The sequence below is a fragment of the Daucus carota genome, chromosome 6 (assembly GCF_001625215.2).
Source record: "Daucus carota subsp. sativus chromosome 6, DH1 v3.0, whole genome shotgun sequence".
In the NCBI taxonomy this organism is placed as follows: Eukaryota; Viridiplantae; Streptophyta; class Magnoliopsida; order Apiales; family Apiaceae; genus Daucus; species Daucus carota.
Window position 1 is genome coordinate 32,854,877 of NC_030386.2, and position 24,635 is coordinate 32,879,511.

Below are 24,635 nucleotides of genomic sequence, written 5' to 3' on the forward strand. Positions count from 1 at the left end.
CTTAAGTATGATAATAAATTACATGAAATCTTCTTACATATTTGTTAGTGATTTGTGAAGATTCACAAATATAGCTCACATATTTACATATTAGGAAAATGTATTATTAAAATTGGGTTTTTCTTGTAATCTCTATCATTTTTATTTGTAATATATATTATTAACTTTGTCAAAATTCAATCTAATTGAATATATTTTTTTATAAATCTAATTTAATCAATCATGTGGAGACGGTTTAAGGCTCTAAGTTGAAGGTGAGATTCGGTATTAGACCACATAGCATATTGCGAGAACGTATATGGAATCAAGCTCTGTATATAATGCATTTGAGTCGAGTTTGTGGCAGAACTACCCGATGAACTACAATCATACACAGGCAACATCTTGTTGGGCTTTTCGATTTTGTTGGGCCCGTGATGCAAAGACCAAAGAGCAAATTTGAATGATGTTAATTTGTTATTCATTTGTGAAGTGGGCCAACTACTCTACTAGCTTTTTGTATATTAATAAGGCCTACCGTGTATAGAAGCCCTCTAGATTTTTGAATTTTGTCCATGGCTGATAAAACATTTGCAATTTCTTTCCTAAGACCTAAACCATGAAACATTTCACACTTAAGAAACCAATTATGCATCTAAACCACAAATAAAATAGTTTTTGAATATTCTTCTATCAAACTTCAAACATATGGTAAATAATTTTTTAAGTTGGAGCTAACAATTTTGGTGATTACCGCTGTGATTACTTTATCCATATATATTTCAATTTTCGTCCAGAAAAGAGTGATTAATTGGAAGACATGATAAAAAGGTTTTTCCATTAATTTACTCTATTGGGATTTTATGTTTCTTTTCCTGTTCTAAAAGTTTGTATCTGACAGATTTTTAAGGATGGAGATATTTTTGTAAGAAAAAAGGCATATGATTAGGTTTTAGCATACGACATGTATACCTGTCAACAGTTCCATGTAATTGTCAGCTAAACCCGAAAATTCACATGCCAGCAAACTTTGGCTCGATGGAAAGGCAGAATGCGTGAATACATCGTTTTCTTATTAACCCACTCAACCACATAGCTATATTGCATATATGTAAGTAATAAGAGTCATAAGACACATTATATAGTAATTGATACCGAAGTCAATGATGTTTTTTTTCCGCTACTTTAAGTTATGAAGATTCTAAGCAATTAGATAGTGCAATAAGTACCAATATTTCATAATTCCAAATATTGAATTAAAAAGAAAATTCTTAATGTTAGTACCATATATACTTATATAATTTAAGAATAAAAAATTCACATGAGCTTATTATCTATTTAAGTATATACAATAATTACTCAAAGTTAATCTCCTTCTAAATAATTGTCTTGTGAGACCCTGTTTATAATCAAGTTTATAATTTGATACATAAATTACATATATAATATAATTAAAATTAATTATTATAATATATTATTAAATTAATTTAAATTATTTTGTAATATAATAATTAGAGTTAAGTTCAATGGAGACCACATTTTTTCTGGAGACCTGAAGACCGCATATGTTCTGCAAGTAAAATATTTCATAAAAACATTGCAAAACGTATAATTTTACAAATCATGTTCTACGAAATCATTATTTCATTTAAAATCTTGAATATCATATAAGATTTACATGTGGAACATTACAAAAATGTTTTGTTCAATGAAATATGTTTAGTTTGCAGAACATTTGTTCAACTTGCAGAACATACATTATCTACTTATTAAATAAAGATGATCTTTAACAATTTTAATGAATATATGATATTTGTAGAACATATTTTACAAAATAATGTATTTTATAGTGTTTTGATTGCAGAACATACGTGGTCTCCGAGGTCTCCGATGAAACAGCGGGAACTTTCCTCATAATGATTATAATAAATTTTAATTTGTCATTCAAATAAACTATTAGTGTGAACGGAGCCTGTATCTTAAAAAATAGACAAATTTTTAATATCCAATTATATCCGCAAAGACCATCAATATTCAATACCATATAGTCACATTTGATTTATTAACATACACACACCCTAGTTAAGACGACTCTTCACTAGCCAGAGAAATGAGTGGGGTAAGCAATCTCGGCAAAGCTCTCACCGTTATTTTCATCTGCTCTCTCGTTGCCCTCTTTTCCGAACTCCTCTACGTTCTCTGGCGCCGCCGCATCCTTTTCCGCCGCCACCGCGATCCACCACAAACCTTCAACGTTGAACAATCGCCTGATTTATTATTAACTTCTAATATTTCATCCAAAAAGGACCTTCTCTACTTCTTATGTTTGAGAACTCAGTCCCGGGTCGAGCCGGACGGATCAGCTCCGCCCCGGAGATCAGATGGGTCGGGAGAAGATGATGACGTGGAGATTATCGATTTGTACAAGTTGAGAGAAATGTACGGACCGTCTAGGGTTTTGTTTACGATAAAAGAGGAGGACAAAGAAGATTTGGAGTCGGAAAAGTCTACGACAAAGTCTAGAAATTTGAGCCAGAGCTTTGGAGACGCCGGAGCTTCGCCGGAGTTTGTGGTGGCGATTGAAGAAGGGATTGAAGAGACTCCGTTTTCAACGCCCTGTGATTCGCCTATGTATTTTACTCCGGCTGCTTCTCCGGTGCATCATGTTATAACAGGAGCTAGTGGTGATGAAACGACGTTGTAGTAGAACTGTAGAAGTCATCTGTCAAGGTAGGTTGACTAATGTGTTTTTTTCCTGCCGGAAGATGGTGGTTTTTACCGGCGGTGAAGAAAGTTAAAAGTACTAGTATCGTATAGTGATTTGTAGCGTGGACTACATTAATGAAATCCGTGGTAGTACGTACAGTGTATTTAATTTCGCATGCGAACCAAGATTTGACGTTTTACCTTCTTATCGGACTTTAATATTGCATTGAAGTTTCTTCTGTTCCGATTTGCAAAATTGCACTGCAATTTCGTGACATTGTACACAGCTGATATATATTTGTGTTTTGCAGAAAAATTAAGAAAAGTGACAATAAAAACTAAATTAATTTACGCATAGTATATGTTAGTCAATTTTGTGAGTATTTGTTTATTTATGCACCAAGGCCTGCTAGTGAATGATGATTAAAAGTAACAGGATAAGGTGCATATAACCTACGTCCTACGTATACATTTTCAGCCTGATTAAGACAAATAATTATAAGTAATTATATTCATCATTATCAATAGGTCTAGTGAGCTAAAGTAGCATTAACATATTACAGTAAAATTTTCCAAGGAACCACCTTTTACGTGTCATAAAAAAATATGCATATATAATTATTTTTGACATTTTTAGAAAGATACATTAATAGTTAACATTTTCAGATGTCAATTTCATCGATATCGATATGAATGTATAAAAGAAATACTACTCCATTCCGTTTAAATTATTATTTTGATTTATACTTAATTTGAGATGTTTTAAAAAAATACTTTCGTGCTTTATTTTTTTAAAAAAAGGTTTCCCTGAACTAAAGTTTATGATTTATATATTTATCTAAAAAATTTAAAAAGTAAGAAGTAGAAAATTAATCTTATTTTAGTTGTTTTGCATTGTGCTGAAAATTAAAATGACTACAAAATACAGAGAAGAGCAATATTTTATTTATGATTGAGGAAAGAAAAATGGTTTGACACATCCAAGCGGGATGTTGTGTGAAGCAGAATCGGTAGAATACCTTCAAACGATCTAGAGTGATTAGCCGGGGCATTAATCGGATATGTTAATCAAATGATTTTTAGAACCAGGTCTCGAAAACTTTTAACATCCTAAATGGACTAAATTGACGTAGGGTGACACAGTGCAGCCTCACTTCACGTCTCAGTACCATCTCACAACTTTGGTGTCTCAAAGCGCAAAATATATTCAACGCCAAAATTCTGTAAATGACTCAAAACATACAGGAATTCAGGTGATAACGGTGATAAAAGTCTAGAATAATTAAGATCTTAGTGGTTTGTTGATTAATTTTACAAAAAAAATGGATCCAATTTCACTCTAATCGAGTTTCAAACCACTGGTTAAGAAGTCAAGCCCGTTTCTCTGGCCGTGCGTGTCCCGTCTCTACTAAGGCAGATATTTTGGGCAGCTCTACATAGTGAGACTGGTCCATCCTCAGGCCCAAACTTTAGTCCCACTACTTTAACCATCATCTATCAACCCGGGATACGCCCGGACCCGGTATAAATTTGTATGGTTCGAGTTTACGACATGTAAGATATAAAAAATGACAGCATTTTTTCAAAAATTTATCTAAACTTGGTTATTTATAAAAGAAACCCAAAAGCAAAATATACGTCCATAATAAGAAAAATTATTATTCGCCAACGAGAAGAAACTTTCGTGTTCAGTTCTGGAATTCAGAACCAACCATTAGTCCATAACCTATAACCCCAAAAGAATCAGAGTTACATAATGAAGATAAATATATGTAGCCTGTAGGCTGCATGGAACCACCACTCAACCAGTCTTTAGATCACAAAAAAGTATCCAGAGGCTGTTTAACAAATAGTAGCAATCTTCAGTTGTCTGAGTGCTAGTCCCACTATGTTTAAGAAGATAATGCCGAGTGTGCAAATACACCAAAATATATTTTTTAAATAGAACAGCTACATATATGTAATGTTTATTTATTTACAACCGAGAAAATGGAATGCGACGACTCACAAACAGCCCTGCAGAAATGTCAAACGAATGTATCTAGAATAATGGAATAAATCAGCCATGACAAAGCAGGGCAGGTATAAAATGTATACAATGCGCTAGTAAAATAATATAAATACAATAACAGAAAGAAAGAACGAATGATCGCCTATGACAAAACAATCATCAACAAGCAGCTGCTCAACGTAAATAAACAAATAGCACGATCCTCCAGCATTAACATAAAATATAATTAACGCCTCCAATCAAAATCGCACTTCTTGGTCTCGAAAGAGCCAGTAGATTTACCATTGGAATCCAACGGCAGCCTCAACTCACACTCGATTCGGGGCTTGAACTTTGGCTTGATCCCATCCCTCACCTTGAACCTAATCTTCATGTAAAGCTTCACGTCAATGCTATAAGTCCCTGATGTTTTTTCCGAGTTAAATCGATCCAAATCTCTGCCTTTAAGCTCCACGATGTTCTGGCCCTGGAATAAAGCGAACATGTCTTCGGTGGATTTGTGACCTTGATAAAACTTTGGTATATCGTAAGAAGCAATTCTCTCGCCTTCGTATAGAGCCCGGGCTTCGATCTTGTCGTAATAAACTCCGAGACGCTTGTTCGGATTTCTCACGGTCATGTTCACGGCGAGATTGTAGAACAGGGTTTTGTTATCTGTCGAATAATCGAACTGTGTGAGAGTAGCGTCGGTGACACGGAACTTGAGTGGCTGAGGACGGTAAATGAGCCAAAATATGAGAACTATGACACCAAGAATAACCAAGATGGTGCATATTATTTGGAATATTAAGTTGAAGACGCAGCTGCAAAGGCAGCCTAGTAATCCACCGCCTCCGCCTCGGCGGCCGGGGCGGTACGACGATTTGGTTGGTGGTGGGATTGAAGGGCCGTAGTAGGCTCCGTTCAGTTGCGGCTGTGGCGCTTCTCTCATAATTCCGAGGTTCACTACAACAAACTGAGTTTTTTACGACGGAAAAAAGATCGTAGATGTATATATGTAGGTTTAATTTGTTGTGGACTTGTAATGGATGATGTGATGAATTGTGAAATGTGGTTTGTGATTCTATATATAGAGAGGCGAGAGCCAAATGAGGACACGGCAATGGGGAAGGACGTGTTTTCGCGGAACAGGTAGCTAGTGTGCGTATTTTACGAAGTGTTAAAATTGGACGCGGTTGCTTGAAGAAAAGGAAGTTTAGAAGGACCAGTACGTACCTGGTAACTTCCGATATTTAACGCAGTTGACTGTTTCGCTTCGCTATGTTATGCCGTCATTATCTTCATCAAGACACGTAGATAGAGATTAGGAGCTTCCAATCCAATGTTGTGATATTTTAATTGACTTCGTTACGTTACGACAATTGATACCTGTTTCCAAGTTCACGTCGTTGCTGGTCTATTCACATTTAATCTTCTTGTAATATATTATTCTCGTTTTTATTATTTTTCCAAATTTATTTGTTAAAATTTTTGACTCATGTGAACCGGGACATATAACTTGGGGGAAAAAAATTCATATAAGTATCTAAGAAATTTTAATTTAGAAAAGTAAATCGTTTAAAATTAATACTCCTACACACTTTACACCTAAAAACTAGAATAGTATAACTAAGACAGTGGGTACGTTGACCGACTTTTTCCCAACCCGACCCAATAGGAGAGAGCATAGATACGTGATCTTTTTTTTTTTTTTTTTTTGACAAAATGCAAATTCATTTCATTAAATTAAAACAAGTCTAGTCGGGACAAATCCCCAACTAACAATGCAATCAGGTTGATAAACAATTAAACGAGCCAAACAAATAGCCGCATTGTTTCCAGACTGCTTAACAAACTGAATCCAAGGATTCTTGAAATTGAAAATGAATACAAAGGCTTCTCGAGTAATCCAGCCTACATCAATCCCGAAAATGGTAGCTTCACAATTGACCTTCACAATAGTTCCATGGCTGTTGCGGTGTTCAGTCGACTCAGTTATAAAAACTAAGCAATGAGGAACAAGGGTCCTCGAATAATGAACAACTATAATTTGTGAAAGGTGAGCACATGCGATCGCCACCGTTCCAAGCATACCCCAGCTATCTACATGCCGGGAGCCAGCTATAGACATGCCGAAAGTAATAATGATGCGATAAACCAGATCTCCCAAAACTCCATCACAATCATTCTCATTGATAACACAAAAAGACATAACGACGCAGAATCACCCAAGAATGGGGTACTAAACCAACACACGCCAAAAGGCGAGACGGGAAAACACAGTCGGACCTTTGATTTCAAAAGATCTGATTTATTCAGAAAACAATCAAGCCCAAACTCAAATCCGAAACAGATCCGAGAATAAAACTCGATTGGAATCTTCGAGGTTTAAGCAACACTCGATTTTATTGAAAAACAAAAAACTGGTAAATAGTGGAGAAGATGGGAGAGCGAAAATGATTTGGAGGATGAAGGTGAAGAATGGAGAATTAAGATACGTGATCTTAATTCTTACCCATAGCTGATTAGTTAGAAAACAATCTAACTAACATTGTTTTTATCAGAATAATACTAGTAAATGTTGTTCTCCTCCGTTGTCATTTTTAAATTTTGTACCTCTTTAAATATTTTTTGATATTTTTCTAAAAAAATTGTTTATAAAAAAATCGAAAATAGGTAGCAGAATTATGATTTTTTAACTCTAATATATATGTACAAAATTCCGAAATGAATATTAATTTGGGAATCGATGAATACCTAGTCCCGGAGAATTTTATTTTTTTAAGGAGCAGGAGCATTGACATATGCTGATCGTACTCTAGAAGAAGGGAAACACGAGGTCCAATAGTTTAAACACTCCTTCCACCGGTTACATTGAAATCTTTTTGTTTCAATTTTTTGTTTAAATTTAAATTCTTTCTGTTTCATTTTATATTTAATTCATTTCAAATTCTTTTACTGTGCCTTTTTAATTCATTTTTAATTTCTTTCTATTTTGTTAATAAATAAGTATAATATTAAAAACTAACTTGTCACATTATATAAATATATAACAGAAATGAAAATTTATAAAATATACACAAACCACACAACCGCATCTGATATAAATGAAATAATTCAATACTTGACCGAGTCTTTCGATGATTGGGTCGAATCGTCCATATGGTCAGTTCTATCTGTAGTATTGGATGGTGATCCATAAGAGTTAAATGATGGCGAATTCAGTGCAATTCAAAACAGGTTCGCAAGATTTCTAGCAGAGGATGGGGCATGCAGTCACCTAGGTAAACCCGGTGCTTTGAGAGAGTTAGCGAAATTAGATCTCTGCACATGGGATTGGAATCTGTTGGAGGGTTTTATGCTGGTTGATGAAGTAGAATACGAAGCGCAGCAGGAATATATTGGCTAATGATGGAGGATGCAGCGGTTTCAAGCATAGCAACGGGTCAGTGACGGGTGGTAACATTATTATCATTGACTGACTGACACGAGGCAACAGAGGCATAATTAGGGTTTTGGAGTCTACGATTGGGTTTCAGCTGTGATTTCATCTTGTTTTTAAGCTAATCTCAAAAGCTTCAGTACCACTGTTAAGTATGCATGTAGGGCTATGCCCATTTTAGTTAAAGTGATTAATTACTAATGAGATATCTGCTTATAAAAAAATGATGGCGAATTCAGAATAGAAACAAATTTGTGTGCATTATAGAATTTAATCATTTTAATAATCAAACTATCCCTTTAATATACATACGAATACATATATTTTATTAGAAACTTTTAATATGAAATTTATAATTATTATTACGTATTTATTTGGTTTATTATTTAATATTATTATTTATTATTACATATTATTATATACACGTGTAATTGTTCACATATAATCATTAAAAAAAATTAATATATTGACATCATCCGTCTTTTATATAACATCCCGCACTCTATCGTGCTCGTGATGCAATCCTGATCCACTCAATATATTCTCGGTCACCAAAATTTCGGACAATTACTGGACAAGTTTTTATATAGCCCAAGACCTCAAATTTTGCTCACCCCGATTCCATCATATAAAGCTACAGTTAGCAGCCTCAGCTGTAGGTGCACAAAACATGCAGCATAAGTTGACAATAGCTTTCAGCCAAACAAAGCCTTATGAAATAACTGAATAGTGACAGCTAAGCATGAATGTTTTAAGAGGAGGGAGAGATATATGTTTTTAAGTTTTGTTTTAATTATTTTGTGTTATATTTTTTGATTTATATTTGTGATGTGTTGGGTTGTAATGTGTTGGGGTAATTTTAATTTGTGTGTGTATGTGAGGGGAGTAGTTTTAATTAGTTTAATATTTTAATTTAGGGGAATAATTATAATTTTTAATATTTTAAATTTATAATATATATGATTTAATTTGTGTATTTTAATTATTTTTATATTTTAAAATTATATATATATATATATATATGATTTTGTATTTTAATGATTTTGATTATATAAATATTTTATATGTATGTATTTGTGGTTAAATGATTTTAGTTTAAAGTTTTATGTTATGAATATTGGAGGGAGATGAAATTTGTTTAAGGGAGGGAAGTTGAAATTTTATAAGGGAGGGAGATTTTTGATAAGGGGGGAAATGGGGGTGAGAATGGTGGATTTTTTTTTAAACACGCACCTTACACATCAGTTGCATAAATAACTGATGTCTAAAGCACTTTAACACATCAGTTTAAGTGACAATGATGTTAAAAGCATTTTTAACATCAGTGGCAATTCTAACTGATTTCTGAAGTGCGATTTCTATTCCACTTTTTCTAGTAGTAGTGTTTGTCCTATAAATATAGATAGCAGAACAGTATTGTAACTACTTTTTCGATTAGTCAATATACACAGTTTATTTTCTTGTTGCTCAAGCTCTAATGGTGACATAAACAAGGTCTTGTTCATACATCAGACCCATCACAATCTCCATCAACCCTTCTACGCTCACTTAGACTCAGTTGATCCCATCTAGATTTAACTCGGGTTCATCCCTTCTCATTCTCTTTAGTATCATTGATTTGTATTTAAATTTTATTTTAGTAATTTGTATTGACATGAGTGTGGGATTTTTACTCCATTATAAACCTCATTAATATAGAAATTTGAGATTAAAAGATCAAAAATCTAAAGCATGTCAAAATATAGCACAAGTGTTATTATATTTACTTATCGTTGACACTACTTGACAAAAATATAAGAAATTGGTCGCTGACCGATAAAAAAAACAGTGAATCCATATTTGAAAAAAGATCAACGATTAAAACTAAATGAAAATGGAGAGAATTATGTGAGAGTATATATACATGAAAATGTATATTTTAATTATCTGCTGTAGTTATTAGAAGGTCATTACTTTGAATTGAACTAAAAGCTTAAAGTAATTTTTAATTCCTATTTTAAAGAAAAATCATAATTTATACAAAAGTTAGAAATTAATTTAAATTCTTAGATCAATCCAATATATTGACCTTTATTTATACGTCAATGTTTCTCAATAAAAATAAAATTTTATCAAATAAAATTATTATTCAATTTCATTTTAATATATATTTTTATTTTATTCATGAAATCAATATGTTTTATTGTTAAAATTATTATCATCAATGGGAAGCTTGGGTCCAGCCCAAACAATGGCATCACCAATGTCTGCTCACTGTTGCCAACGCGCAAGAACGTGTTAGGATTGAAGCTATGAAAAAGGTCTAATTCGTATTACAATATGAAGTTTACAAGAGTTTCAGTACAACAACTCTGAGATACCGAGTTGCAGAGAGATTACAGAGAGAAAGAGATAGAGAGTGAATACAGAGATAGTCAATAACAAGCTAAATCCTACCAACTACCAGCCATTCTCTTTATAACCGAATTTCCCTCCAAATTGTTATTAAAAATCATCCCACATTCGTGACAAATTCCCCTCCTTAATTCCAAGCTTGTCCTCAAGCTTGTTGTCCTAAGCTCTGAACTGTGGGAACTGATTGCAAATGAAACTATAATCCTCCCAAGAAGCCTCAGATTTATCCTTATCCTTCCACTGAATTAACCACTGTAAAATGCTCTCTCCATTTCTGGAAACTTGCCTTCTCTGCAACACTTTATCCGGAAACAGACTAACTTCCTCATCTTGATCATAGTCTGGAATTTCTCCTGCAGTAATTGGATTATTCCCCACATATTTCTTTAACAATGAAACATGGAACACAGGATGAATTTTTGAATGAGCAGGCAGTTTAAGTTTGTAAGCTACGCTCCCAATCTTTTCCTCCACTTGAAAGGGCCCGTAGAACTTAGCAGCAAGTTTCATAGTTGTTCTTGTAGCTATAGACTTCTGCCTATATGGCTGTAGCTTGAGAAAAACCCAGTCTCCTTTGGCAAATACTCTCTCTGTCCTTCTTTCATCAGCATAGAATTTCATTCTATGCTGAGCTTTAACCAAACTGTTCTTGAGCTGACTTAAAACTTGTTCCCTTTGTACCAGTAAGTTTTGAGCCACAGGTATCACCATATCATGTAAAAGTCCCAGATTTAATGGAACTGGTTTAACTCCATATAACACCTCATGTGGAGTAACTCCAGCACTGCTCTGAAACGAAGTATTGTACCAATATTCCGCCATGGCCAACCAATGCTTCCAGCTGTTAGGCTTGTCCCCTGAAAAACATCTCAAGTAAGCTTCCAAACATTGATTCAATCTCTCTGTTTGCCCATCACTTTGAGGATGGTATGCTGAAGTAAAATTGATTTGTACTCCCAGCTTTTCCAGAATGGAAGTCCAGAATCGACTAGTAAAAACCTTGTCTCTGTCACACACAATTGTATCTGGCAGGCCATGCAACTTGAATATGTTATCCAGGAATACATTTGCAACTTCCTCTGCATTAAAAGGGTGTTTTAATGGTATGAAATGACCATATTTGGATAAACGGTCAATCACCACTAATACTGTATCAGCTCCATCTGATAAAGGAAGTTTCTCCACAAAATCCATGGCTATATGTTGCCAAGGAACATTGGGAATCTCCAGAGGTTGTAAGAGTCCAGGTGACATTATATGCTCACTTTTATATCTTTGACACACCTCACACTGTTGTATCCATTCCACTACATCATTCTTCATTTTTGGCCAGAAAAAAACTAGTTTGAGTCTCTGTAAGCAAGCCGTTTGCCCTGAATGGCCACCCAACGCAGAGTTATGTAGTGATTTAATCACTTGCTCCCTCACATGACCTCCCTTTCCTAGATAAATCTTTCCTTGTTTCTTCAAAATACCTTGAACATATTGATACTCAGACTGCACACTGCTGTCAGTTTCCAATAAGATCCTGGAAATAATCTGTTGACATTCCTCATCTTCACTGTAGCTGTCCACAACTTGTTGCAACCAAACAGGCTTTAATTCTGTGATTACATTGACCTCCCCAACTACAGTACCCTCTTTCTCATGCACAGCTGGACTGATCATTCTAGACAAAGCGTCTGCAGCCACATTTTCAACCCCTTTTTTGTACTGTATTTCATAGTCCAAACCTAGCAACTTGGACAACCACTTGTACTGTAATGAAGTGTGCAAAGGCTGCTCCAGTAAGTACTTAAGAGATTGGTGATCAATTTTTATGATAAAATGGTGCCCCACCAGGTAATGTCTCCACTTTGTCACTGCTAAAACTAATGCTAGCAACTCCTTCTCATAAACTGAAAAACCCATGTTTCTCTTATTAAAAGCTTTACTCAAATAAGATATGGGTTGTCCCTGCTGCATAAATACAGCTCCCATGCCAGTAGCACATGCATCCGTACGTCTCCACCACAAAGGGTAATTTAAAATTTGGCATGGCCAACACAGGTGCCTCACACAGTGCCTTTTTCAATCTTTCAAACACTGTAGTTTCCTCTTTTCCCCAATGGAAATTCTCCTTCCTCAGCAAATCAGTCAATGGCCTAGTCATTATTCCATATCCTTTAATAAAACGTCTATAGTACCCTGATAATCCCAAAAATGCTCTCAAAGTTTTTACTGAATCAGGTACAGGCCAAGACATGATGCTCTCTATTTTGGCTGGATCCATACTTACTCCACTGCTTGATATAATATGACCCAAATATTCAACTGATTTTGTAGCAAAAACACACTTGGACTGCTTAGCATACAGTGTATTTTCCTGCAACAATTTAAGCACTATTTCCAGTTGCTGCAGATGGCTCTCCATATCAGTACTATACACTAATATGTCATCAAAGAAAACCAGTACAAACTTCCTTAAAAATGGTTTAAAAACTTGATTCATCAGTGCTTGAAAAGTAGCTCGTGCGTTAGTTAAACTTCCTTAAAAATGGTTTAAAAACTTGATTCATCATTAATGAACTCAAAGTGTCCATGATGTGTCTGAAATGCTGTCTTGTATGTATCAGAAGGTTTGACTAATATCTGATGATAGCCAGACCTAAGATCTAACTTAGTAAACAAAGTTGCACCATACAATTCATCTAATAATTCATCAATATTAGGTATGGGAAACTTATCTTTAATTGTCAGCTTGTTTAGATGCCTGTAATCCACACAAAAACGCCATGTATCATCCTTTTTCTTTACCAGAATTACAGGTGATGCAAAAGGACTGTTACTTGTCTTAATAATGCCACTGTCAAGCATTTGCTGCACCTGATTTTCTATCTCAGTCTTCTGAGAATGTGGATATCGATAAGGCTTTAATTTGAAAGGATTTGAACCTTGCTGTAAAGGAATAGCATGGTCCACAGGTCTGGATGGAGGCAGATTTGTAGGTACTGCAAATACTCTTTCATACTTCTGTATTAAGCTTTTTATGTCTTCTGGCAAGCTCTTGTCCTTGTCAATGCTACAGAGGCCTTCCTTTAGCTTTTGTTGTGCTAATTTTTTATTCAACACTTTCAACTCTTTCCCCCTGACCAATTCTAAGCTTGCTTCCTCCACCCTTCCATTTAACATCATCTGTCCCCCCTTCTCATCATCTGCATTTAACTTCAGGTATAACTTCTTAAAATCAAATAGAATTGGACTGTATTGCTCCATCCAGTCCACTCCCAAAATTACATCCCATCCAGAAATCTCAATAATTCTCATATCAAATGTAAACTCATATTGCTGGATTTTCCATTTAATTCTGGGGACATAAAAATTACTTCTGACTGTTCTGCCATCTGCTAATTTGACAGTTATGGTGTCACAACTCATCTTCTCCACATTCATTTTCTCCAACAATTTACTGTTAATAAAAGTCATGGTGCTACCAGTATCTACCAACATATGTACCTTTTCTCCTCTCATACATCCCTCCAAATTAATAGTTTTCCTGTCAATTTTTGCAGACAAAGCATTTAGAGACACTTCCTCCACTGTTCCCTGTGACAGTCCAGAAATCCGGGGGTCTGGATTCTGACGTCACCACACAAACCATTTTTAAAACACTTTGGAAACCTGTATTTTTTTTTTTTAAAGATAATGAAAATCCAAAAGAATTTAAAACTTGAAAACATTTAATAAAAGATTTGAATGAGAACATAAATCAAATGATTTCAAAACCTGAATTTCAAACTTGAAAGCCATAATAAGAGAATTTCAAGAGAACATTTAAACTTTAATAAATGATTCGAAAGAGAACATTTAAACCCCCTAAAAGCAACAGGATCGCATCCAGGTTACAGTATTGAAATTAGAATCCACCACTAATATTACACAACTTCTCTTACCAAATCAGATCATCTTCGATAAGAAGAATCACTGTCAACTATTCCAGCTTGCACCAACCTCATCAACTTTCCTGAACACTCCTCGATCACTGGATCCTCAACTCTGTCTCCTCGCCTAGCATTAGCCTTACTCGCAATCATAGTCTAGCCATTCATCTTTAATCCTTTCTGAAATGGTTAAAAGAGAATAGCAAGAGTGAGCAACAATGCTCAGCAAGTAATAACAAACAAAAACAATTCTGAATCAATATGATAGAAGTTCAAAGGCTCAAGATACTTTAGTAAAAGATTCGACATAAATTCATAAGATTAAGGTATTGTATAGACTGATTCACAATACCTTGCATCAATGGAATACTGGAGTAATTCAATCTTTCCAAGAGAATTATCGAATTGGACTATCACATTTTAATTAAAACAAAGGTTAGGCAGCTGATCAGTTCCGCACTAACCCCGAGCAGGCCCCGCCATGCTCTATCACTGGATCCAAGGCACTCATTGGCCTAACATGACCACGAATCTGGTCCACAGGTTTATATAAAAACAATAATCCAATTCTCTAATTCAATTCAAGAAGCCAATGTAAATTAACAGAACATCATCATAAATATCATCAACAACAGAATAATTCCAATTCAAACTTTGATAATAATCTATTCATAAATCATGATCCATCATTTCATAATCACAGTTCAGGAAATCCTCAACTATTCAGTATCCTCCATTATCGGCTAAGCAACTGAATTTAGCCTGCTAAACCAGCATGACAATGGAGGGTTGAATAATCAAGAAGATCCCAATTCATTCAAAGCTCTAACTATCACTGAGCAACACATGCTTCAATGACAATCTGAACTTCGAATTAATTTGTAAAACTAGAATTATCTGAATTTTTTGAGGATTTGAAAAGGATGGATAAAATATTTACACTTTCAAATATGAAAAAGAGAGGAACAAATATTTGCAACACATACGAAAAGAATGGATCAGAATAATTGCAAGATATCCAAAAGAAGGGTATAGGATACTTGCCTTAAATCTGACTCCAGTCTCACATCTCTATCTCATCTTTCCACCTTCACAATCTATGCATCTCGTAATCTCTAGACCATCTCTAGCTATACTCTATTCGCCACTTCGCTTCGCTTACTCAATCATCCCTTATTCGCTTTGCAATACCATTCCGACTTTCTGACGTCTTCGAGCGTACACGTCTCGTCCAAATCCTTTACGAGAATAAGATAATACTATAGTCACTAAACAATATATCGCATATACATATCACGTATATCGATACCCACTTATATACCCCTTTAAACTTATCACATATCACTTAACACGTAATCATGCTTTGACTCTACCATATAGTCAAGTCATATACCACCTAACATATTATCAATCACTTATCATATAAATCCTTATCGAAAATCCGACATCGTCTCGTCTATGTATAAGACTATCCACCTATTATCCTATCTCAATCATTAATCAACCAACAAAATCCAATAGCTATAATCCATATATACTTATCCAATATCAATCATACGAATCATTTATCACATTTATAAGATTATAAATAAGCACAGCCTTCACGTAACCATCAATTTATAACAATTAGATCACATATAATCACATTCTACATTTTAAACAACACATAGTCACATTCTAGACTCAATCCTATTATTATGTCACATTAAAATAGGCTTTATAAGCTTTCATCTCTCTTTCGTTTCACTCGATTCCGCCTTACGGATCAAAAGATATGTTCAAAACCGTTTTCTAACTCCCTTTCGGTATAATAATGCATCAGACAGAGAGCTGACAATGCATTTCTCATAAGGTTTCCCATCCCAATTGATATCAAATCAACTCTTGGGTTAAAAATGATTTTTCGGGAATTTTCCAGAATTTTTAAACATTTTTCGGAATTAAAATCGATAAAAGAATCACTTTTTTGAATAAATAATCAAGTCCCAAATACTTGAAATTGCACTTGAAATCATTCATAAACAATTATCGAGCCTTGAAAATAATTTGGAAAAATATTTTAAAGCTCGAAACTATTTTTCGGAATTTTTAAATCAAAAAGGATTAATTAAATCCAATTAATTAATCAATTAAAATCAATTAATAATTAATTAAAATAATTAATCAATTAATATTTAAATTAATTGACCAATTAAAATAATTAATTACTAATTAAAATTAATTAACAAACTAATTTAGATTTATTTTTGAATAAAAAAATAATTAAAAACTATTTTTGGAATTTAAAATAATTAAATAAAACAATTTTAGAAAATTAAATCAAAAGGTTTATTTTGTAAACTTTTGAAAGTTTTGTCCAGGGTTTAAAGTTACAAAACTGAAAAGTTTAGTGTGAAAACCGTAAGTTTTCAAACTGTAGGACAACTATGCAAGTTTGACAAAACTTGGGGGATTAAACAGCAATTATGCCGTCTCCTCCCCCCTGTTTCGCCGGAACGGCGCTGCCGCCTACCGGCGGTGCCCCAGCCACCCAGATGGCCTCCAAAAATTGCAGTTCACTAGACCTAGGTGCCAGGATCTCACACCCATGGTCACTTTCTTCAAACCAAGCACCAATTAACCGGAAAAGCTCCGAAAAGAACTCGCCGCCGTTGAGTTCCATAAACTCCGGCGAGCGATTCCGGCCACCTACACATGATCTGATTACATGTATAGCATCCCCTCACTCTACAAAACTCGACAGTACCACTCAATCAAACCCAGAATCACCCAATTACAAAACCCCAAAATCGATTTAGAACATTCAAACGAATTTCTAACCCTAGTTCTTCATTTCGAGAATCAAACTCACAATTAAACACGTTACTGAAGTCCAAATCACTCATATGATATACCAAAATGCTTATAATTCAATTATCTACAACATACAACCATAAAAACACATAAATAACATCAAAATCAAAAAGCCCTCTTTTAATTCCTATTAACTCGAATTTTTAATCTTCAATTACTCCTTACCTGTTAATCTCATGCTGTTTATGATCATTGATATGGATTCTACTCCTCGATATCTTCGTTTTGACTATTTACACGCTTGATTCTGACTCCAATAACACCTTCAAATCTTCGTTTGATTACGAAGAACACGAAGAACACCGCTCGGTTTCTCTCGGTTTTCGTGAAATGAAATGTGGAAATGAAGTTACGGAGAACTTTAGGCACAGGAGGAAGTTATTTATATTTAAGAATAATTGGTACCCCTTTGGATTGTTTATGACATGAAAATACGTATATAATAGCTTTATATTAATAAAGCGGGGTCCAATCGGTACTAGTTTTCAAGATAATCATCAAAACGGGGCTTTTTAACTCAATTATTGGTCTGCGGGTCCCACTGCAATTATTACATGATAAGGATGAAGAAAATATCCCGTTTCACGTTTATCGAGACAAACGGATAATTATCGACAATTACAATACCCGAAAAACTCCGCCGGACCGACTCCAGGGAAAACCGTACTCCGGATCGAAAAAGTCAAAACACGAAAAATGTCCGGAATATTCAAATTAAGCTAAAGGTGAGTTTTCTCGAAACTTCCGGGAAGAAAATTTGGTACACCGTTACGAGTGGACGGTTTTACGGAAGTCAAATAATTAATATATTAATATAAATATACACAATTAAATCCGTAAATCGATTATAAAATCATCTAACATTCCATAAATCGATATGAAAATATCCAAATAAACTATATTTTCTCCTGAACATATAGAAATTGAAATCTCGCGAATACGAACACATACGAGCATTCAGCTCAATAAACTAGATAACACAAAATTCACAAAAATTCATATATTAATCATGTAATACTCATAATTAACCATAACTAATTAACCAACAAATCCACCAATACCACTTACTCACATCACACATATATTCACATAATAATCATCTAAAATTTTCGAAACAATATATGAAAATCAGTTTTAAAAATATAATCATTTATCAATAACACAATAACCCGGGGTTTAAATATAAAACTTTGAAAACTCATTAAACTGGAATAAAATATTAAATCTTATTCCTTTCTTTTTAAGAAAATCATTTATAATATTAATAAAAATATTTTTAAAATCCGGGTTATTACAATCTACCCTCCTTATAGGGATTCCGTCCTCGGAATCAGAGAAAGAAGGAGGACGCATAATCTGTAAAATCCATATTAATCCACATAACAAGTATAATCATATAAAACTATTCACATAATCAATTCACTTTTCAACTAAAGCCAGCAATAATATTTAGACAAATAGATTTATAATAATCAAATCTAAATTTAATAATATGGGATATTACATTCTACCCCCCTTATAAGGATTCTGTCCTCAGAATCCGCGATGAGAACTAAAACATATCATTTATAAGATCATTGTACACGCTTCATAATATCACATGCTCATCCGCCTTTTGATCAATCTTGGCATACCTTTGACTTCAAAGAAATAGGAAAATCAAACTTTCACAATTACAAAATTCATTTCCCAAGAATCAATCTTTGGGAAAATTTGGAGGAACAAGATGTTTTCAAGATAGGTCACATTGGAATATAAAAGTGACTGGGAGATCAATAAGATCAATTGAACTTAATGTTGCGTGTCCATATTAGACACTACTAAAGGTTGTTAACCTTCTTGTAATCACAACACACACAAGTGATGGCGTCCCATCCAACTCCTATCACACAGACAGGTATACCTTGTGTCCCCTATACATAGGGTTGTTCATCCCAGTCAGATGGAAAGAATCCAAGAAATCTCAAGGAGCATCAAAGAATGTTAAGGATTATCGAGGAATATATTAAGAAATATTGAAAAGATATCATCGAATATCAAAGAATGTCAAAGAATATCAACAAATATTAAGGGATATCAAAGAATATGAAAGAATATCAAGGGATATCAAATAATATCAAGGAATTCCACTGTCTCTTCATAAACACGCCTTTATCATACACCGATTCAATACTAACTCACACCAATAATCAATATCATTATCATCTTAGAATTTGAGAAATTAAGATCTCATTTATCAAAACTTTTGTAGAAAAGATATCATGATAATATCTCACTGATGAGAAAACAATCAAAAGAATCTTTAGTTGAAGAGAGGTATTGCCAAGGTCTTCTCAGATTCCGACTCTACTTCAATAAATCATTGTTTGATATATGTCTTCTTTTCAACGTTCTCGATAATCGATCGATGTTGACTCGTAATAGCCTCGTAAGATGTCATCGTAGACGTTATCGTCCGTAATAACTCTGGTCCATGTAGTTTACATTCTTCTACTTTATCCCAGTTGCCTTTGAAATCCATAGCACAAACACGTAATGTATCTTCGATTGTCTGGATCATCAACCTGTGGGTTATGGGCCCACCTTGATGCCATTTGAAATCCCGATTAGCTCGAAGCGTTGTCGTCGAGGACTAACGTTCTAACTTACTCGTAGACATCATCTCTAATAACTGGACTCAATTCCACGTACTCTCTATCATTCACTTCTCACCTATCAACCTCTATCTACCAATCTCTCCTTCTAATCCAATACAACTCATACTCTACACTTACTCTTCATATCTTCACTCAAAACAATATACATCTTCCAAATATCTGACATGGTCAACATATTACGAACCATGCATCTTTATCATTCTCAAATCAATACAATAGACCATTTTCAACTATGCAGTATAGTCAGAATACTTTGAACTCTGCATTTTCACCATTCTCAACTCAATCATTCACTATCGAATTCTTCCATATAGGTCTAATACTGACCTTTTCCACAATTCACCATCTCAATTAGTCAACATACTAGAAATCATATGTCTAAACCCAAGAATCCTAATCTCCTTAAATATCCATACTTAACTTGATCATCTAACAAAACTCTATGCTTCACTCACATCTCTAGACTATTCCTAAATAGTCCGACCATACCTCTATGTGAGGTTACACCACATTTTTCTCTAGAAAACCTAAACTATGATCTATATTCTAATTTCAAATACTTATAACCTGTTGCTCTGATACCAACTGTGACAGTCCAGAAATCCGGGGGTCTGGATTCTGACGTCACCACACAAACCATTTTTAAAACACTTTGGAAACCTGTATTTTTTTTCTTTTAAAAGAAAATGAAAATCAAAAGAATTTAAAACCGGAAAATATTTGAAAAAGAACAGAAATCAAATGATTTCAAAACCTGAATTTCAAACTTGAAAGCCATAATAAGAGAATTTCAAGAGAACATTTAAACTTTAATAAATGATTCGAAAGAGAACATTTAAACCCCCTAAAAGCAACAGGATCGCATCCAGGTTACAGTATTGAAATTAGAATCCACCACTAATATTACACAACTTCTCTTACCAAATCAGATCATCTTCGATAAGAAGAATCACTGTCAACTATTCCAGCTTGCACCAACCTCATCAACTTTCCTGAACACTCCTCGATCACTGGATCCTCAACTCTGTCTCCTCGCCTAGCATTAGCCTTACTCGCAATCATAGTCTAGCCATTCATCTTTAATCCTTTCTGAAATGGTTAAAAGAGAATAGCAAGAGTGAGCAACAATGCTCAGCAAGTAATAACAAACAAAAACAATTCTGAATCAATATGATAGAAGTTCAAAGGCTCAAGATACTTTAGTAAAAGATTCGACATAAATTCATAAGATTAAGGTATTGTATAGACTGATTCACAATACCTTGCATCAATGGAATACTGGAGTAATTCAATCTTTCCAAGAGAATTATCGAATTGGACTATCACATTTTAATTAAAACAAAGGTTAGGCAGCTGATCAGTTCCGCACTAACCCCGAGCAGGCCCCGCCATGCTCTATCACTGGATCCAAGGCACTCATTGGCCTAACATGACCACGAATCTGGTCCACAGGTTTATATAAAAACAATAATCCAATTCTCTAATTCAATTCAAGAAGCCAATGTAAATTAACAGAACATCATCATAAATATCATCAACAACAGAATAATTCCAATTCAAACTTTGATAATAATCTATTCATAAATCATGATCCATCATTTCATAATCACAGTTCAGGAAATCCTCAACTATTCAGTATCCTCCATTATCGGCTAAGCAACTGAATTTAGCCTGCTAAACCAGCATGACAATGGAGGGTTGAATAATCAAGAAGATCCCAATTCATTCAAAGCTCTAACTATCACTGAGCAACACATGCTTCAATGACAATCTGAACTTCGAATTAATTTGTAAAACTAGAATTATCTGAATTTTTTGAGGATTTGAAAAGGATGGATAAAATATTTACACTTTCAAATATGAAAAAGAGAGGAACAAATATTTGCAACACATACGAAAAGAATGGATCAGAATAATTGCAAGATATCCAAAAGAAGGGTATAGGATACTTGCCTTAAATCTGACTCCAGTCTCACATCTCTATCTCATCTTTCCACCTTCACAATCTATGCATCTCGTAATCTCTAGACCATCTCTAGCTATACTCTATTCGCCACTTCGCTTCGCTTACTCAATCATCCCTTATTCGCTTTGCAATACCATTCCGACTTTCTGACGTCTTCGAGCGTACACGTCTCGTCCAAATCCTTTACGAGAATAAGATAATACTATAGTCACTAAACAATATATCGCATATACATATCACGTATATCGATACCCACTTATATACCCCTTTAAACTTATCACATATCACTTAACACGTAATCATGCTTTGACTCTACCATATAGTCAAGTCATATACCACCTAACATATTATCAATCACTTATCATATAAATCCTTATCGAAAATCCGACATCGTCTCGTCTATGTATAAGACTATCCACCTATTATCCTATCTCAATCATTAATCAACCAACAAAATCCAATAGCTATAATCCATATATACTTATCCAATATCAATCATACGAATCATTTATCACATTTATAAGATTATAAATAAGCACAGCCTTCACGTAACCATCAATTTATAACAATTAGATCACATATAATCACATTCTACATTTTAAACAACACATAGTCACATTCTAGACTCAATCCTATTATTATGTCACATTAAAATAGGCTTTATAAGCTTTCATCTCTCTTTCGTTTCACTCGATTCCGCCTTACGGATCAAAAGATATGTTCAAAACCGTTTTCTAACTCCCTTTCGGTATAATAATGCATCAGACAGAGAGCTGACAATGCATTTCTCATAAGGTTTCCCATCCCAATTGATATCAAATCAACTCTTGGGTTAAAAATGATTTTTCGGGAATTTTCCAGAATTTTTAAACATTTTTCGGAATTAAAATCGATAAAAGAATCACTTTTTTGAATAAATAATCAAGTCCCAAATACTTGAAATTGCACTTGAAATCATTCATAAACAATTATCGAGCCTTGAAAATAATTTGGAAAAATATTTTAAAGCTCGAAACTATTTTTCGGAATTTTTAAATCAAAAAGGATTAATTAAATCCAATTAATTAATCAATTAAAATCAATTAATAATTAATTAAAATAATTAATCAATTAATATTTAAATTAATTGACCAATTAAAATAATTAATTACTAATTAAAATTAATTAACAAACTAATTTAGATTTATTTTTGAATAAAAAAATAATTAAAAACTATTTTTGGAATTTAAAATAATTAAATAAAACAATTTTAGAAAATTAAATCAAAAGGTTTATTTTGTAAACTTTTGAAAGTTTTGTCCAGGGTTTAAAGTTACAAAACTGAAAAGTTTAGTGTGAAAACCGTAAGTTTTCAAACTGTAGGACAACTATGCAAGTTTGACAAAACTTGGGGGATTAAACAGCAATTATGCCGTCTCCTCCCCCCTGTTTCGCCGGAACGGCGCTGCCGCCTACCGGCGGTGCCCCAGCCACCCAGATGGCCTCCAAAAATTGCAGTTCACTAGACCTAGGTGCCAGGATCTCACACCCATGGTCACTTTCTTCAAACCAAGCACCAATTAACCGGAAAAGCTCCGAAAAGAACTCGCCGCCGTTGAGTTCCATAAACTCCGGCGAGCGATTCCGGCCACCTACACATGATCTGATTACATGTATAGCATCCCCTCACTCTACAAAACTCGACAGTACCACTCAATCAAACCCAGAATCACCCAATTACAAAACCCCAAAATCGATTTAGAACATTCAAACGAATTTCTAACCCTAGTTCTTCATTTCGAGAATCAAACTCACAATTAAACACGTTACTGAAGTCCAAATCACTCATATGATATACCAAAATGCTTATAATTCAATTATCTACAACATACAACCATAAAAACACATAAATAACATCAAAATCAAAAAGCCCTCTTTTAATTCCTATTAACTCGAATTTTTAATCTTCAATTACTCCTTACCTGTTAATCTCATGCTGTTTATGATCATTGATATGGATTCTACTCCTCGATATCTTCGTTTTGACTATTTACACGCTTGATTCTGACTCCAATAACACCTTCAAATCTTCGTTTGATTACGAAGAACACGAAGAACACCGCTCGGTTTCTCTCGGTTTTCGTGAAATGAAATGTGGAAATGAAGTTACGGAGAACTTTAGGCACAGGAGGAAGTTATTTATATTTAAGAATAATTGGTACCCCTTTGGATTGTTTATGACATGAAAATACGTATATAATAGCTTTATATTAATAAAGCGGGGTCCAATCGGTACTAGTTTTCAAGATAATCATCAAAACGGGGCTTTTTAACTCAATTATTGGTCTGCGGGTCCCACTGCAATTATTACATGATAAGGATGAAGAAAATATCCCGTTTCACGTTTATCGAGACAAACGGATAATTATCGACAATTACAATACCCGAAAAACTCCGCCGGACCGACTCCAGGGAAAACCGTACTCCGGATCGAAAAAGTCAAAACACGAAAAATGTCCGGAATATTCAAATTAAGCTAAAGGTGAGTTTTCTCGAAACTTCCGGGAAGAAAATTTGGTACACCGTTACGAGTGGACGGTTTTACGGAAGTCAAATAATTAATATATTAATATAAATATACACAATTAAATCCGTAAATCGATTATAAAATCATCTAACATTCCATAAATCGATATGAAAATATCCAAATAAACTATATTTTCTCCTGAACATATAGAAATTGAAATCT

General features: G+C 34.1%; 2 protein-coding genes and 1 long non-coding RNA gene across 5 annotated transcripts; 1 reads left to right on the forward strand and 2 right to left on the reverse strand.

Moving 5' to 3' along the window:
- Positions 1 to 2,018: 2,018 nt before the first annotated feature.
- Positions 2,019 to 2,929, forward strand: LOC108226569 (uncharacterized). Its single transcript, XM_017401541.2, has one exon. The coding sequence runs from the start codon at positions 2,090 to 2,092 to the stop codon at positions 2,681 to 2,683; it is 594 nt and encodes a 197-aa protein (XP_017257030.1). The 5' UTR covers positions 2,019 to 2,089; the 3' UTR covers positions 2,684 to 2,929.
- A 1,993-nt stretch (positions 2,930 to 4,922) lies between these two features.
- LOC108224664 (NDR1/HIN1-like protein 10) lies at positions 4,923 to 5,627 on the reverse strand. Its single transcript, XM_017399349.2, has one exon. The coding sequence runs from the start codon at positions 5,625 to 5,627 to the stop codon at positions 4,923 to 4,925; it is 705 nt and encodes a 234-aa protein (XP_017254838.1).
- Positions 5,628 to 20,729: 15,102 nt separating this feature from the next.
- Positions 20,730 to 24,048, reverse strand: LOC135146976 (uncharacterized). 3 transcript variants are annotated; one of them, XR_010284176.1, is made up of 3 exons: positions 23,869 to 24,048; positions 21,895 to 22,088; positions 20,730 to 21,030 (listed from the first exon to the last, which is right to left on the reverse strand). It is a non-coding gene; the product is annotated as an uncharacterized LOC135146976 (long non-coding RNA). The 3 variants fall into 3 exon arrangements; XR_010284174.1 differs by lacking the exon at positions 23,869 to 24,048 and having other exon boundaries at positions 21,895 to 22,416; XR_010284175.1 differs by lacking the exon at positions 23,869 to 24,048 and having other exon boundaries at positions 21,203 to 22,416.
- Between the last annotated feature and the right edge of the window lie 587 nt (positions 24,049 to 24,635).

Excerpts from the sequence above, each read along its gene's own strand:
- LOC108226569 (XM_017401541.2), top strand. The coding sequence starts at position 2,090 with ATGAGTGGGGTAAGCAATCTCGGCAAAGCTCTCACCGTTATTTTCATC.
- LOC108224664 (XM_017399349.2), bottom strand. The coding sequence starts at position 5,627 with ATGAGAGAAGCGCCACAGCCGCAACTGAACGGAGCCTACTACGGCCCT.